The sequence below is a fragment of the Mytilus galloprovincialis genome, chromosome 10, assembly GCF_965363235.1.
Source record: "Mytilus galloprovincialis chromosome 10, xbMytGall1.hap1.1, whole genome shotgun sequence".
NCBI lineage: Eukaryota > Metazoa > Mollusca > Bivalvia > Mytilida > Mytilidae > Mytilus > Mytilus galloprovincialis.
Genome location: NC_134847.1, coordinates 49,989,056 through 50,005,299, shown reverse-complemented (window position 1 = coordinate 50,005,299; position 16,244 = coordinate 49,989,056). Strand labels below are relative to the sequence as shown.

The 16,244-nt window shown below is 31.2% G+C and overlaps 1 protein-coding gene across 2 annotated transcripts; it reads left to right on the top strand.

Moving 5' to 3' along the window:
• Positions 1-983: 983 nt before the first annotated feature.
• On the top strand, positions 984-13,535 carry LOC143049216 (kappa-type opioid receptor-like). 2 transcript variants are annotated; one of them, XR_012970130.1, is made up of 2 exons: positions 984-1,116; positions 2,560-2,623. XR_012970130.1 is itself a non-coding variant. In XM_076222927.1 (2 exons), the coding sequence occupies exon 2, from the start codon at positions 12,221-12,223 to the stop codon at positions 13,205-13,207; it is 987 nt and encodes a 328-aa protein (XP_076079042.1). In that variant the 5' UTR covers positions 985-1,116; positions 12,033-12,220; the 3' UTR covers positions 13,208-13,535. The 2 variants fall into 2 exon arrangements, 1 of the variants encoding a protein (XP_076079042.1); XM_076222927.1 differs by lacking the exon at positions 2,560-2,623 and adding an exon at positions 12,033-13,535 and having other exon boundaries at positions 985-1,116.
• The last annotated feature ends 2,709 nt before the right edge of the window (positions 13,536-16,244 follow it).

Here is a 16,244-nt window from a genome sequence, read left to right as displayed (position 1 = left end):
TACTCAGCTGCATCAATCAGTTACCTGAAATGTTTTTCCAGTTGATGGGCTAGGGAATTCTATATTTTGGTCACTTAGATAACAACGCTCTTAGTTGTTCGCTGATAACGATGTCAAGGTCGCCAGTAATAAAATGATCTGCTGAACTATGATTGTGGTTAGACGCTGCACATGAGCAATCCGGAGGTTTTGATTTCACATCATTGCAGTTTATAATAAATTCATCATAGATACCCGAATTGATATTTTATATCTGCGCCATATGCGTGTTTAGTCTATAAATTTCTCATCAGTGACGCATTAAAAAAAGTTTAAAAAGGCATAATAAAGTATAAAGAAGAAGAGTATTGAAGACCAATAATGTTCTTTCAAAATTGATAAAACAGGTAAGGTAGTATATTCCTTAGGTACAAAGGCCTTACTTTTTCAAAAACAGCTTATTTATAACTATGAATATATCAATTCATGTCAACACATAAGTGCTGACTACTGGGCCGGTGATACCCTCGGGGAATAAAAAATCCATCAGCAGTGGCATCGACCTAGTGGTTGTAAATAAACTCATCATATATATCAGGCTTGGAACTTTAAATTTGCGCCAGACCCGTGTTTCGTCTACAAAAGAATCAAACACAGCTAAGGTAATCTATTCATGAAGTAGAAGGACTCTTAAACTCTCTTATGATTACAATATACTTAGTGTTAGTATATGAAATTACAGGTGTAGCTCTATTTTTGAAGTAATCAGGTAGAGATTTTTGTACAGATTTATGTTGAAAACATTGCTGATATTGATAGCAAATAAACTGTTATTGGCGGTTTTTTTTTCTCTCATTTTTGGAAGAATTAGTTTAGGATTTAAATACTAGGGTTATCAATGTCAGATTAGGATTTAAATACTAGGGTTATCAATGTCAGATTTAGAATCAACAACGGAAGTATATGTGTGCCTCTTTATACCATTCTTTCCGTAACACCCATGGACATGCATTTTAATTTCAGCCATTATCTAGTCTATGGTAGAGATAAAGTTATTTCGGTTTGAACGACAGTGGTTGCAGTCCGAGATGTAATTTCAAAGTCTCAGATTTCAAAGAAGGGCTAGAGCTGAGTCAGGTAAGAGAGTCGAGTCTTCGAGGATGTATACCCGGTTTGAATTACATGATCAAGTCAACTATTTAATGTATTGAAAAAATGGCTGAAAGGATGTTTTAGATGTTGCAGGACAGGAACAAATAATGTCATGTCGTTTTGGAATATTTGATGAACGGTTTGCTATCGACTATACACGAACAAAGAATTAAAGCGCACATTTCACTCCGGGTCAAATATACATGAAAAAAGGGAGGGGAAGGGAAAGTTGTACTTTAAATGTGCAATGTTGTCTCTGAACTTAAAGACGTAGAATCAGTAAAAAATCAATTAATGTACTTAAAACATGGACAAATACCTGACCAACCATGGTCCAAACTAGAATTATCATGAAATCTGATTATTAAAAAAGGACACTCCTGTACTCTTTTTGAAATCTTAAAGTGTACTCAGTGGTACGACTTTTCAACTTTTTAATCTGTAAGTATATATTTTTGATAGTTATCAAAATTACTAGGGTTATAATTTAGAATTAGTTTCGTAGTATTTGTAAAAAGTATGAGAATTGTTTGTCATCAAATCTAAACTTTATATACATGCATTATGAAAATTAGTAATAACTGCGTTGTTAATTCATAAAAACCATGTGTCAGAAGCACTTGTCTAGATATACCTTCATCATGAGTATTTTGAAGCCAGGAATATATAAATACGAAGAAACGTAAGAAAATATAGAAATAAAAAATGACTTTAAGGATGTACACCTCTGAGGAGCCAAACATTTCTAGAATTAAACTTTTTTTCTTAACCTGATTTTTGGGTTTATATGACTGTAAAAAAATAATTGGTGAAGAACATTTCATATGGTGGTGCACTTCTTGTTTTGCTACGGCCCTTTGAAAGTACCAAATTTTCATGATTTTCCAATTTTTCATCAACCTATTCTGGCCCTATTATTGTGAAAAAAAGTCATAGTTCCACAATTAGACTTTTTTCATACTTTCTATAAAGATGAAGTGGACCAATCTGAATAAATTTAACTTTGAAAAAACTAAAGGTAGGTGTTAATATAAGAAAGTTTTATCATATTGTGATGTTTTTTGTGTCAAATTTACCATGCTGTCAATTTTATAAATTTATAATTTTTCTAAGTTTTAAAAACAAAATGTACATCATTTCAACTTTTTTGAATAAATGATTGAAAAAATACATATATTTGAAAAGACAAAATTGATTTGGGATGTACATAATTTTTGCAAATTGATTTTTTTTTTGCACCCCCACCCATTTTCTCAAAATTTTGGCTAAAAAGACTGACTTGATTGGTCGTAAAATTTGAAAACTCGGTTACTCAAAAACTGTTCATTGAAAATACGAAATTTCTTCACAGAGTTATGTTCGTTTATAACATTTTAAAAATTCATTGATATTTTCCACTTGTATCACATGTTTTGGAAATAATTTCAGAACGAGATTTCAACGAGACTGAAACGTCAGAAGAATACATCCTTAAAGAAATTGTGAAATACGGTAAATATTGCTCAATAATGCCTACTTACATGTAAACAGGTCTCTTCTTTTTAACTGATTTGTTTTGTTTTATTCCTAGAAAACTAAATGATATTAGATTTTCATCGATTGTAAATTATTAGCGGCTTCATCAATTTCATTTCAATTGGAAAAACTCAATATCGTTATAAATTTGATGTTTAAATAGCATAACTAGTTATTAACAGTTTGATACGTACATAACATATTAAAACTAAATATGGAACCATTAATTAGGTATTGCCTCTTAGAAAAAGGGTGACTCACTACAATTAAACCAAGATTCTTTTTCAGTTTTTTTCAAATATAGAATTTTAAAAACTAGCACATCGGAGCCTATATTCAGAATTTGATAACTTTAGGCCTTATTGTTTGTTTGTTTTTTTGTTTTTTTTTAATTTAACATATCAGTATTCTAGTTTCTTTTTAATCTTATATTCAAGATTTGACTGATATTACATGAATTATTTTAAAACCTTTACTTTAAATGTCAGCTGTGCCATAGGAATATTGGCATTATATTGTCTACAGCACAACCAAACACCAAGCTTAATGACAATAAATAAAGGCAACAGTTACAGTAGTATACCAATGTAAATTCATTATCGATACGGGCCTTCAATTTTGTACGCTAGACGCTGTTTATCTACAAAATAATTTCCATGACGCTTAAATAAGAAAAAAATTCAAAAAGGCAAAATCAATTACGAAGTTGAAGAGTAGATAAACTCTTGATAGGTACCCGGATTGAAACTTTATATGTGCCCCAAATGCGAGTTCCGTCTACAAAACACTAACTAGTGACTCTCGAATCGAAAAAAAGTTGAAAATGCCAAATAAAGTACGAAGATGAAGAGTATGAGGACCAAAAATTCCTAAAATTTTGGCCAAATCCTTAACTTTCATATCTTTAACACATATTGAAACATACAGACTGTGCAAAGAGTATACATGCATGTCAAGTTTCAAAAGAGTCAATAGTTATCAAAGGTACCAGGATTATAATTTATAATATTTGTAATTTAATCTAATCTTTGGGAATCTTGGCTTGTTTATATTTTGGCTTTTTTCTTCTTTTTTTTTGCCATGGTGTTGTCAGTCTTATTTTTGACTCATGTGTTTGAAAATCCCATTGGTTTATTTCAGCTGTATTTTAATCAAGTATAAAAAGGACTGAACTCCAAGGTAAATTCAAAAAAGAGGAAATCCATAGAAACTTATATAATCAAACTCTATCAATCAATGTAAAGTTAAATGTCATGTATTACTAATGTCATAAAATGAATTGTAGATAAGACATGCACATTTTTCGATAATTCAATTTAATATTTGTTTTGAAATCTAAGACTGGGTAAACTATATCTATAGTATACATAATATAAGAACATTCAGTTGGAATGTTTGACAGTTCTAGCTATATAGAATGTTTCATTTTTTTTAAACATTTAAATTTCGTTCATTTCACCACTGTAAGGGTATTTTCACAATACAATATTTGTCTTGCCTATAATTGCCAAAACGAATTTGTTTAACAGTGGCACCTGTTTACATGTGCAATAAATTACATACATTTTACTTACGGTTTGAAGCGAGTTAATTTGAATGTTTATTGAAAAAATAACTATTCTAGTCCTGAAGAGAAATTTATTAAGCCTAGATATCAATCTAATTCTATATCAAGTTATAGAGTAAATACAGGCAACAGTATTATACTTGCGTTCAACAGTCATAAATCGAATGAGACACACATATCCGGGATATAAACATTAATCGAGGGATACACATCAACTATAAGACGAAAACAAAGGAACAACAGGAACACTACTGAAGTGCAACAAAACAAACGCTAACATGCATAGAAACGAACTATTGGATAACAATATTCCTGACTTGTTATAGGATATTTTAAGTAAAAATTGAGGGTTGAACCTAGTTGAATGCCCCCGTCCACCCACCCCCGCTTTATGACAATGATAAAAAATGTAGCTAAAATTATAACAATACGTGACAGAAAAACCGTACAAACACACGCAATAACATTCATCACAGAGAAACGCACACACAAATATAATAATACAAATTAAAGTATCCATTACCGTAGCTGTATTTGTAAGAAACCTTTCGGATAATTTTGGTTCTCAAATTCTTACTTTATTTGGCATATTTAACTTTTTGATTCAGATGCGTCTTTAGTAGTTGAAACGCATGTCTGGCGTACCTAATTAAAAACCTGTTGACGAGTTTATTTTCAATCAGGAATTAATGACAATATTTCCAATAATAATAGAAAAAAAACAATAAATTTAATTGAATAAATACAAACAAAATCAATATGAACTTTGGACTTTTAGATCCAATCTGAACACTCATGAGGCAGACAAATAATAAACAATACATGCACCCGGTTAATACAAGGAAATAGAATGTGAAAGTATACCTTATCCTATATACACGACTATACACTTCAATAACACATGCATATTTACTCGTTACGCATACTAAATTTGAAACACAATTCTTTAAAAATCCTAAGTTACGCTCGAATAAAAAAAGTTAATGAGTCATAATAAAGTACGAATTTGAAGAGCCTTTCCGACAGACAATTCCGAAAAGTTTTGACAGATTTATGAACCCTACCAGAGTTGTGTAAGTCCTTATTAACATAATCACAGAAAGTTCTGGGTTTCATTTCCTAGAAATATTGATTTATTTGAATAGCAAACAGACAGTAGACCTGTCATCTTCTCTTCTCCAGGGTTAATAATATAGTTATATGGTATATATTGGTGTTTGTAACATTGGTATTATGACACACAAATAACTTAAGAAATCCTGTTCTCACAATTACAAAGTAATTAGTTATATTCATTCACTGTAAATTTTGAAAGATCTAGCAATAATAGCAATATGATTTGAAAATAATGTTGAATTCCTTAAAGCATATCACAAAAGAAGTATAACAAAAACACTAAACTCAAAGGTCAATTTGAAAACAGGAAATCCACGAAAAATAACAAAGTAAAACGTAATACTATATCAACCAAAGGGACGATTATATATATTATTAGAAAACAACAATTTGTACGTATGTTATAGCTTTTATTACATATTTGAAATAACAGTTTATCAGAAACGAATTGTATGGAAAATCGATTTTTTTTATCCTGGTATCTATGATGAGTATTGTTTTATATTAACTGCATGCTTAAATTTCATATTCAAAACGATACTGCATTTTAACATTAATCTCTCTAGTGCAGTGCCAGGTAATATTGTCATATAAATACTTGTTTAAAATTTACAGAAAAGAAAATTGCTATCATATAATTGGTAACGTAGCAGTATATGTATTTTATAGTGAGTCTTTACGACATTATGACAAAGTAACTTTCAAAGCAAAATAAAATTCAAAAATCCTATTTTGTGACTAATAAAGCAATGCCTTGAGTAAAAATCATATGAATGTTGCAATATTAATTTCAATGACGTCATGAACATTTCGAATTGCCAATTATCATTTTAATTACAAATTTTTGATTCACCAAAAGGTATGCTTTTGTCATAAAAAGACATTTAAAAGCCCCCTTTGTTTGAGTTGTCATGGTAATAAATAAATGCAAATTATCTAATTTAGCAGATGATAACATCTCTTGTGCATAATAAGCAAAATAAAGAGAAGTATTGATCTATTTAAAACTAAATAAATTAGTATTTTCAGATGAATCTACCTTATTTCTGCAGGGAATCGGGATATTTGATTGGACAGAAGACTTTAAGTACAAATGTATGCATGTGTATAGGTATATATTTTCAAAACAAAACTAAATTCAAAGCATAACTATTTGATGTGTTTGCAAACTATACAATCCAGGTAAGCCTACACCATTTACACTTGAACAGTTGTTTAGATGTAATTCAATATTCTATATTTTATAACGGATTTTGTATTTTACTATATATCTAATGGATATAATTCATTATTTTATATTCTAGTATTTATTGGTTGGATATTAATACTCTAAATGATGTCCGCATTCTAACAACTATTGCGCAAATACATGTATACACATGTTAATCATTAAGAAAATTGTAAAGTTTAAAATACGATTTACATCACAGATAATTGTGAAGTTTACTCCTCGGTCCGCTTTTAACCAGGCCAATTTTATAAAAAAAAATCAAAACAGTTGAAAAAAAAGTATAATGAAGGTTTATTTTTTATTACATATTGGATTCAATCAGGCAAAAAATAGCCGATATTCAAATTGGCAGCAAAATTTCAATATGGGATTAAAACTGTATCGTATGCCCTTAAATGAAATTGTACATTTTCATCACAGTCGTAAACTAAATACTTCACCAAGACAGATAACGATATCGAAATCAAAGATATTTGTGTGTTGCAGTTCTCCTCTTTAAACGTTAGTGTGAACTCAATCCGTGTATAAATATTAAAATTGTCGTAAATTTGAATGTAGTATATTGACAATCACTTGACCCATTAATTAACAAGAATCTTTTTTAAAAGGGATGATTCATTCAATCTCAACTTATATACAATTAAAGATATTGATATAACTTTAGTTTAACATTTGTTATTTAGCATGTTTCGTCGGGAGCTAATAAAAGCATATTGTGTGTCAAAAAACTACTTGCAAAAGTATTACATCACTTTTTTAATTTCTGTTCTGAGAATTATCACATCGGCAAATGAAATTTCTGGTGCATCCATACTTTTGAATCCGACTGAACTAGAAGATCTTGAAATGTCATTAAGACAGAAAGTATAATAGAGCGAGTTTTTAGATCATTGTAACCAATGCTTTGATCTTTACTTTAATCAGATAAGTTTCATCGAAGGGATTGTCATATTGTTAAATTTTTACAAAACTTTAAATTTTTCGAAAAACTAAGGATTTTCTTATCCTAGGCATAGATTACCTTAGCCGTATTTGGCACAACTTTTTGGAATTTTGGATCCTCAATGCTCTTCAACTTTGTACTTGTTTGGCTTTATAAATATTTTGATATAGGCGTCACTGATGAGTCTTATGTAGACTAAACGCGCGTCTGGCGTACTTAATTATAATCCTGGTACCTTTGATAACTATTTACATCTCTGGGTCGATGCCACTGCTGGTGGACGTTTCGTCCCCGAGGTTTTCACCAGCCCAGTAGTCAACATTTCGGTGTTGACATGAATATCAATAATGTGGTCATTTCTACAAATTTCCTGTTTACAAAACTTTACATTTTTTGAAAAACTAAGGATTTTCTTATCCCAGCCTTAGATTACTTTCCCGTATTTGGCACAACTTTTTGGAATTTTGGATCCTCTATGCTCTTCAACTTTGTACTTGTTTGGCTTTATAAATATGTGGATACGAGCGTCACTGATGAGTCTTATGTAGACGAAACGCGCGTCTGGCGTACTAAATTATAATCCTTGTACCTTTGATAACTATTTACACCACTGGGTCGATGCCACTGCTGGTGGACGTTTCGTCCCCGAGGGCATCACCAGCCCAGTAGTCAACATTTCGGTGTTGACATGAATATCAATAATGTGGTCATTTTCATAAATTTCCTGTTTACAAAACTTGACAATTTTCGAAAAACTAAGGATTTTCTTATCCCAGGCATAGATTACCTTAGCCGTATTTGGCACAACTTTTTGGAATTTTGGATCCTCAATGCTCTTCAACTTTGTACTTGTTTGGCTTTATAAATATTTTGATATGAGCGTCACTGATGAGTCTTATTTAGAAGAAACGCGCGTCTGGCGTACTGAATTATAATCCTGGTACTATTTATTCATTTACCTGGAAGTTCTACATTTAGTTGTCTTGGTCGAATCTTTTCATATATAGTTTCTATTAATCGTGGTTTATTCGATGTTTAAAGGTGGTGTTTTTTGTGTTACAGTAGGGTATTCAGATATATATAAAGTATCAACAACAAGCAATTGACAAACACGAGAAAATAATTTTAGTGCCTTATCATTTGTAACATATGAAGCCAAATTTTAGATATCTTATTTGAATTAGGTCACCTTAAATATCTGCTTTTAAATTCAGCATGTACACGTAGTCCACATATGTTTGCAACTTTAAAGGTTTGAACAAAAAATCTAGATGAACATGAAAAGGCGCATACTACCGTTTTGTTTTGTCAATATGTCCTTTTATATACTAATTAATCTAGTCAAATATTTCGTAGTCGATTGGTACCTGCTCAATGATACGCATCAAGGAAAAATAATAGGCTTTTACAAAATTGAAGCTTCTGAAGCTATGTTCTTGATCTAGATAAGCTATTGTACAGACTACAACTTCCCAACTACAAGAGATAACATGTGAAGGGTTAGAACACAAAAAGGAGACAAAAGTAGTAATCAAACATCAAGACAAATGATGTCTACCATAAATTCAGAGCACACGAATTAAACTTACTCGGAAATACCAGTGAATAAATTAACAGTTTGATTAAGTATATTGTATCCTCGATACAGCGCGAAAATAACTAACTGACGAATGAAGCAACTTGTTGCATAAAGTGGCAGAATACATCTTTATCTTAGTAATGATGTTATCCTTCATTGCCACTATGTTTGATGTTAACAAAACTTTAGTTCATAAAGCTACTCAATTATTTTTAACAATTTTTTCTCAGGTTTTTAATTCGATTACTGTAAATTAGGAAATTACTGCTCGGGTTTTATCATCGCGTAAAATGGGACTACTTAAGGAACGCAAAAACGACAACAGATATCAAATATATATCTATATTTAAGCTTTTTCTAAAATCGTAATAATAAAACTAGCATTTTTGTTTAATGTTTTATTAATTGCAGGCAATAATTATTGGTTTATAGTATTACGTGCCCCACTGTTATAAAGTATAGCAGGGCATAGGAATGAAAGTGGATGTAAAAATAAACGGTTGCAACATGTGAAACAGGATCAGACTACCCTTCCAAAGATTTTCAGTTTTTCCCCGGTTTTTGGTTGGGTTCCTGTTTTAGTTTCTATGTTGTATTTTACATATTTAATTTTTATAGTTATGACTTAGTAATTTTAGTCTCTCTTTTTAAATCTATCGATTGCATCTCTAATAGAAAATGCCGAAAATCACTTAACATTCAAAGAGATACTTCAGCGAGAAGACTTTAGTGAGCACAGTTCCTGAAGAAATCCCACTATATGAACGAAAATGTATATAATCAAAAGCTATAATCATGATAATGCACCAATTATATACTATTTGCTGCGCTGTCCCTTACGGGAGGCATTTTATGGTTAATGTTCATCATAAATAAAGTTATTCCGACATATTTAATTGTATAATGCTTGATTAGTGTATTCAGTAAGGGTTGAAATAATAGTCATTACTTTTTTTAACAGATTTATGTAAATTGATGTTTCATGTTATAATCGAGATGATATTTTCAGCTTCAGAAAATTTAAATGAATATATGGAGTGAGTGAGTTCTTAAAATCATAAAGACACTAAAATTTATACAGGGCAACTCAACTCATTCAAATTTCTTTGTTTTCGGGATTTCGTTTTCATGTCCTGCATGTTTGTTTTCAAGAGTATGAATTATTCTAAAAACTATAGATGTTCTTATCCCAGACATAGATGACCTAAGCCGTATTTGGCACACCTTTTTGTAATTTAGGGTCATCAATGCACTTCGACTTTATACGTGTTTGGCTTTTTTCCTACTGTGATCAAAGAGTCACTAATAAGTCTTTTGAAGACGAAACGCGTGTTTGGGATATCAAATTATAAGCCTGGTAACTTTGATAACTATTATGTAATAATATAAATTAACTAAATTTAATTAGTTTATTCAATTTAATTGTAATTCTTTATTAGTTGTACAAAACCGTTGGTAAAATCGAATGAGATACTATATTTCTCAAATTTGCTTTTTTAAATCGGAATGTTTGTTGAGTGATTTTGACATCTGATGTTCAGTTGTTTAGACAACATGCATGCCAGTCTTCAATCTGTGTACTCTAGACTACACTTCTACAAAAGAATCAGTAGTCTAAACTGGTGGGAAAAACGTCTCCCGCGAGATATCTCGACATCCCTGCTCAAATCGAATTGTTAACAAATTCATAATGTAAAATCTAGTTTCTGCAAAAAAATTAATATAGTATTATCATCCCTTTTAAAGGACATGGAAGATATCTTTTATGGTGGCAATTAGTCGCGGAGGGTATTAAGCACTCCATTTGTATTTTGGTACAAGAATGATTCATAACGAATACTGTTTTAAACGTTGAAATATAAGTCTTCGCTTTTTTAACAGATTGATGTTAATTGATTTTTCATGTAATAATCAATGTGTTTTTTTCAGCTTCAAAAATTTTTAATTAATATATGGAGTAAGAAGTTCTTAAAATCATAAAAACACTAAAATAAATGTAATGTTCAGTTATTTAGACAACATGCATGCCAGTCTTCAATCTGTGTACACTAGACTACACTTCTACAAAAGAATCATCAGTCTAAACTGGTGGGAAAGTCGTCTCCCGCGATATATCTCGACATATCTGCTTAAATCGATTTGTTTACAAATTCATAATGTAAAATCCATTTTATGCAAAAACATTAATATAGTATTATCATCCAATTTTAAGGACGTGGAGAATACCATTTAAGGAGGATAATAGTCACTGAGGGAGTCAAGCACTCCAGTAGTATATTGGTACTGGAATGATTCATAACAAATACTGTTTTAAAATTTAAAAAAAAAGACATAAGTTGACAAAGGTGACCCGGTATGAATTTTGCTAAGAGCTTTATGTTCCATATGCTCATATTGCTCTTTGCGAGTTTCGGTTTGAACTGATGCTTCCTTAACTTTCAAAATATTGGCTTTGATTGTTCCTGTTGATGATAAAATCGGAAGAATGTTTCGAATGCATGCAATCTATGTAGTATTGTGTTCATTTTAACTCCTTATATGTAAACCCCCTGTATGTAAACAAATTTAATACAATTTATTATAGATATCATTACGTCCTCCAAAGTACAAAACAAAACAATAAATCTATAATCGTGTAAATAAAATAAAACAGCAAAATCTGTCTGCTGTTATTTGAGTTAAGTATTGCATGACGATGATATTTCATTACATCGTAAAACTGATGTATAATTTGAACATTTATATCATAACTTGCCTTGTGACTTACAAATTTCCTCTTTATAAAAATTATAGAGCGTGTACAAGAATTTAACTTAAAAATATTTCTGAATGGAACAGCCAAAATAGTCTGTTATGTTGCCTATTGGAGTAGCAAACTTAGTATTCCTATGTGTCTTTTACTTTGCTAGAGTATACATATATTTCTAATTATAGTTATTTTTCATTGTAGATACTTATCAAGAAGATATCAGATTCCGATCTTTGTTAATTCTGACGACTTTTGGTAATAGTTAAAATCATTCAAAATGCTTATAAAGGAAAATCTGAACAGCTTCCAGCAATTTAAACTTCATTGGTGACCCTATGCAGACATAGTATTGATAACTATTCTGGATTTTTACATCGACGTTTCCATGAATGACTCTTGTTACCATGTCTAACTCAACACTGGACCAGAGCACTGGTTTTCCTGTTATTTTAATAGTTTTTATTGTTTTGCAACAACTAGTATTCGTTACTGCTCTTTTTGGAAACAGTCTTGTAATATTTATATTCATCAGTAAACTTAAACTTAAAACCAATACAAACAAGTTTGTGGTTAATTTAGCAGTTGCAGACATGTTGACTGGAATAGTAGCAGGAATACAAATATTTTATTTCATGTATCCAAGTATCTCAAATAACATGACAGTTTGTTTTCTGCGATACCTGCTAATCAGTTACACGACACTGGTATCCCAATTGACAGTCTTGTTCGCAGTGTTAGACAGATACATTGCAGTATGTCATCCGCATCAGTACGCAAAAGTTTTAACAACGAATGCAACAATTATTTTGTCTCTGTTTCCATGGATATTCTGTTTATTTTTTGTTGTCCTCCCATTCTGGGGTTTGCACGTTTGGAGCCCTGGTTTTCCATGTGAATACTTATTTTTATTTCGTAGGGGTTTCTACTTGGCATCGTCACTTATTATGTATAGTTTCAGCATGATAACCTTTGTAATGTATATTTTGATACTAAAAGCGGCTTGGCGGTTTTATTCTAGAGTCGCACCAGTGAGTGGTGGTTCTATGAACAATCAACAAACTGCGAAATCTAAGACCATGGATCGTGATGTGCGGAGTGCAAAAGTTACAGGTATCGTAACGTTGGCATTTTCGTTTTGTTGGCTGCCATTTACGTCGTTTCAATTCCGGAAAGGAATCGGAATTGATCAAATCACGATGACAGAATATACCGTTATGAACTGGTTAGTGTTTCTTGGCCTATTAAACAGTATAATAAATCCGATTATCTATGCCTGGAAACGTCGAGACTTTACAAAAGAATGTACCAAAATCTTTAGGTGCTTTAAAAGTAATAATCAGCAAGAAACAGTTACACAGAATACTTCCCAACCTTAGCGACATCCGATAGGTTATAGAATGAAAGTAGTTCCGTTTATCTATAGGAGTTTAATGTATAATGGTAGTTATGGAAATAATGTACCTAAGAGTCACTGAATACAGTTAGTGTGCTCGCTTATTTAATACTTATATTTCAATTTCATTGAAACAGTTTCATGAAAACGTAATATGTACAATATACAGAATATTTCTATGATCTGTTAAATTCTAAATCTAAACATCGACTCCATTGCAAACTATTGGAAAGGAAGCATCGTAACAATTGCGTGAGCTGCACGTTAAAGTCGAACTACTACATGTATATCTTTTTATTTTATGAATGATGTAATGAACTCTGTAGCGGATACCTAGACATTTAGATTGACGAAGATTATGTTTACTTGAAGAAACAACGACTTTTTATTATTTTTGTATACAACCGTTCTAAAATATTATTTTCTATGGATGATAATATGAAAATGTATGTAATGATAAAGCTATTTATTAAATTGTCTGTGATACTTATGATTGATTTGTTTTTCATCCTATACTTTAGTTTGATTTATTCCCTTTATTTATGTTAAATAAATTTTAAAAATATGATTGAGTCATTTTCCCGAAAAGTGCAATTGCTTTTGACTCTCAAATTGTTTATTAGAACTTAGGAGCAACAATTCAAGGAGCGTGTGTTAATGAATTTTTTGCTTTTTGGTAGGAATGATTGTGATTTTGAGTTTTTGTAATTGGAGTTACATAAATTCACTGAATTGAGTAGAAGTGGACTAAACTTTTACTGGTTGGACATGTTTATTTAAATTGAATTATATATTAATCAAATGATAAGGCTTACAGTTGAAAAAAGGTATGTGAATGATTCTAAGTATATTTATTACTTGATCGACAGGCTTGTAAACTTGGATATTCTTTACTCTATCTATGTCACTAGTGTTCGATGTCATTATGATACACCAAGTGGTCTAAGTAGTTACTACTGTAATCACTAGCCAGTCAACACTTAGGTTGTGAGTTCGAACTCCGCTCGTGTGGGTGCACTCGACTCCAATCTTAATTGACTAGGATTGTCAGTTTTCCTATCGAAGGTCGGTGGTTTTCTACGGGCACTCTGGCTTCCTCCACCAATAAAAACTAACCATCACGAAATAGCCCGAATGCTTAAAAGTGGCGTTTAAACACCATAAATCAAATCATTAAAAAACATGCATATATGTTTATGCTAAACGATAACAGTGAAAAAAAAGACGCAGATGGAAACGATTCAAAGAGACAATTCATGAGGATATGAACAAAGGCAAGATCAATATTTGCAATCTGAATTATGACTCCTTTAACTTGATCAACGAGTTTTTCTAAAACAAAAACAGCAAATTCAAACATTAAAAAGGCCAATTTTTCATTAAACACACTTTTCTTAGGAACCAAGTCTAATGGTGATAGGGTTGCGTTTCCCTCAATTTTAGTTAGTTTCCCCGATTTTGTTTTTGTCCATGGATTTATGAGTTTGAACAGCGGTATACTACTGTTGCCTTTATTTATGCATCCCCTAAATTATAAAACAGACTGAAGATATAACGGTACATTATATATCTTCAAATATATCAAAATATATATCACAGGTAATTTGACCTTTGGTGACCTTAAACGCAAATAAAGGCAACAGTAGTATACCGCTATTCGGAATTCATAAATCGATTGAGAAAAAATAAAATCCGGGTTACAAACTAAAACTGATGGAAACACATCAAATATAACAGGAGAACTACGACACAACAGAAACACAACATTGAATTGTAACATACACAGAAACGAACTATAATATAACAATGGCCATTTTCCTGAATTTGTACAGGACATTTTAAGAAAAAATAATTGGTGGGTTGAACCTGGTTTTGTGGCATGCCAAAACCTCCCACTTTTATGACAATGTTAAATTTAACATTAAAATGACGACATTACATGACAGGACTACAATACAAATAAATGGAATGGGAGAACATATAGGACAGAGAAACACACGAATAATAGCTAACAAAAGGTACTAGGTTTAAAATGTTAAAAGCCAGACGCGCGTTTCGTCAAGACTGACCACTGACGCACAGATGAAAAAAAGTTCGAAAACCAAAAAAAATACAAAGTTGAAGAGAATTGAGAAAAAAAAGTTCCAAAAGATAATGACTAATACGGCTAGGGTTTTCTGCCTGGGATAAATGAAGGCAACAGTACATTTTTAGTATACCCCTGTTCGAAATTCATAAACAGTGTACACCCCTTTATCCCAGTGACTACAACATTTATCCATTCCCGATACTTTTACTTTTTTTATAGAAGAAAACTCATATTGTATTTCACGTTAAGGTACCCTGGGCCATACGCATTTGACATGACAATAACATCAATAACGCAAGATTAAAACAAATCACATTAAAAAAATCAAATAATGTAAAATTTTTGATAACTAATTTTTTAAGCAAATATATTAGCAGTTCAAGCTTGAATTAAACACAATGCTAGTGTTGCTCGTTTTTGGGTTTCTCTGGTTCCGAAAGTCCAGCATTATATAGTCAATCCAGTGTCAGCATCAAGTAACAGAGCAATATGGTCCCTCAGATACAGCTGACTCCAAAGGATGCCAACTTAAAAACTTACTGACTAAATTACTATACATGGCAGCGTATTTATCCTGTAGATATTAAATGCATAAAATGAAGCAGCGTATAGTTTTGGACGATGCCATTATGGTAAAACACCATTTTTATTCATATATAAAACGCATTAAGTAGTTATTGAGTATATCTCTTTCATTGTAATTTATTGTTATAACAGTGCACTATGTATCTGACGTTCAAATCAACAGATATATTCAGTTAAACTGAAGATACGCAAAAAGAAGATAACCATAAGTAAGATATTCAGTCTTAACAACAAATAATTTCAATCATATCCACATTTTTCTACACTATATAGACAAACGTTGATCTTGTCTTTTTTGGAATATAAACTATGCCATTTGTTTTCTCTTTGTCTTATATTTTTCAAA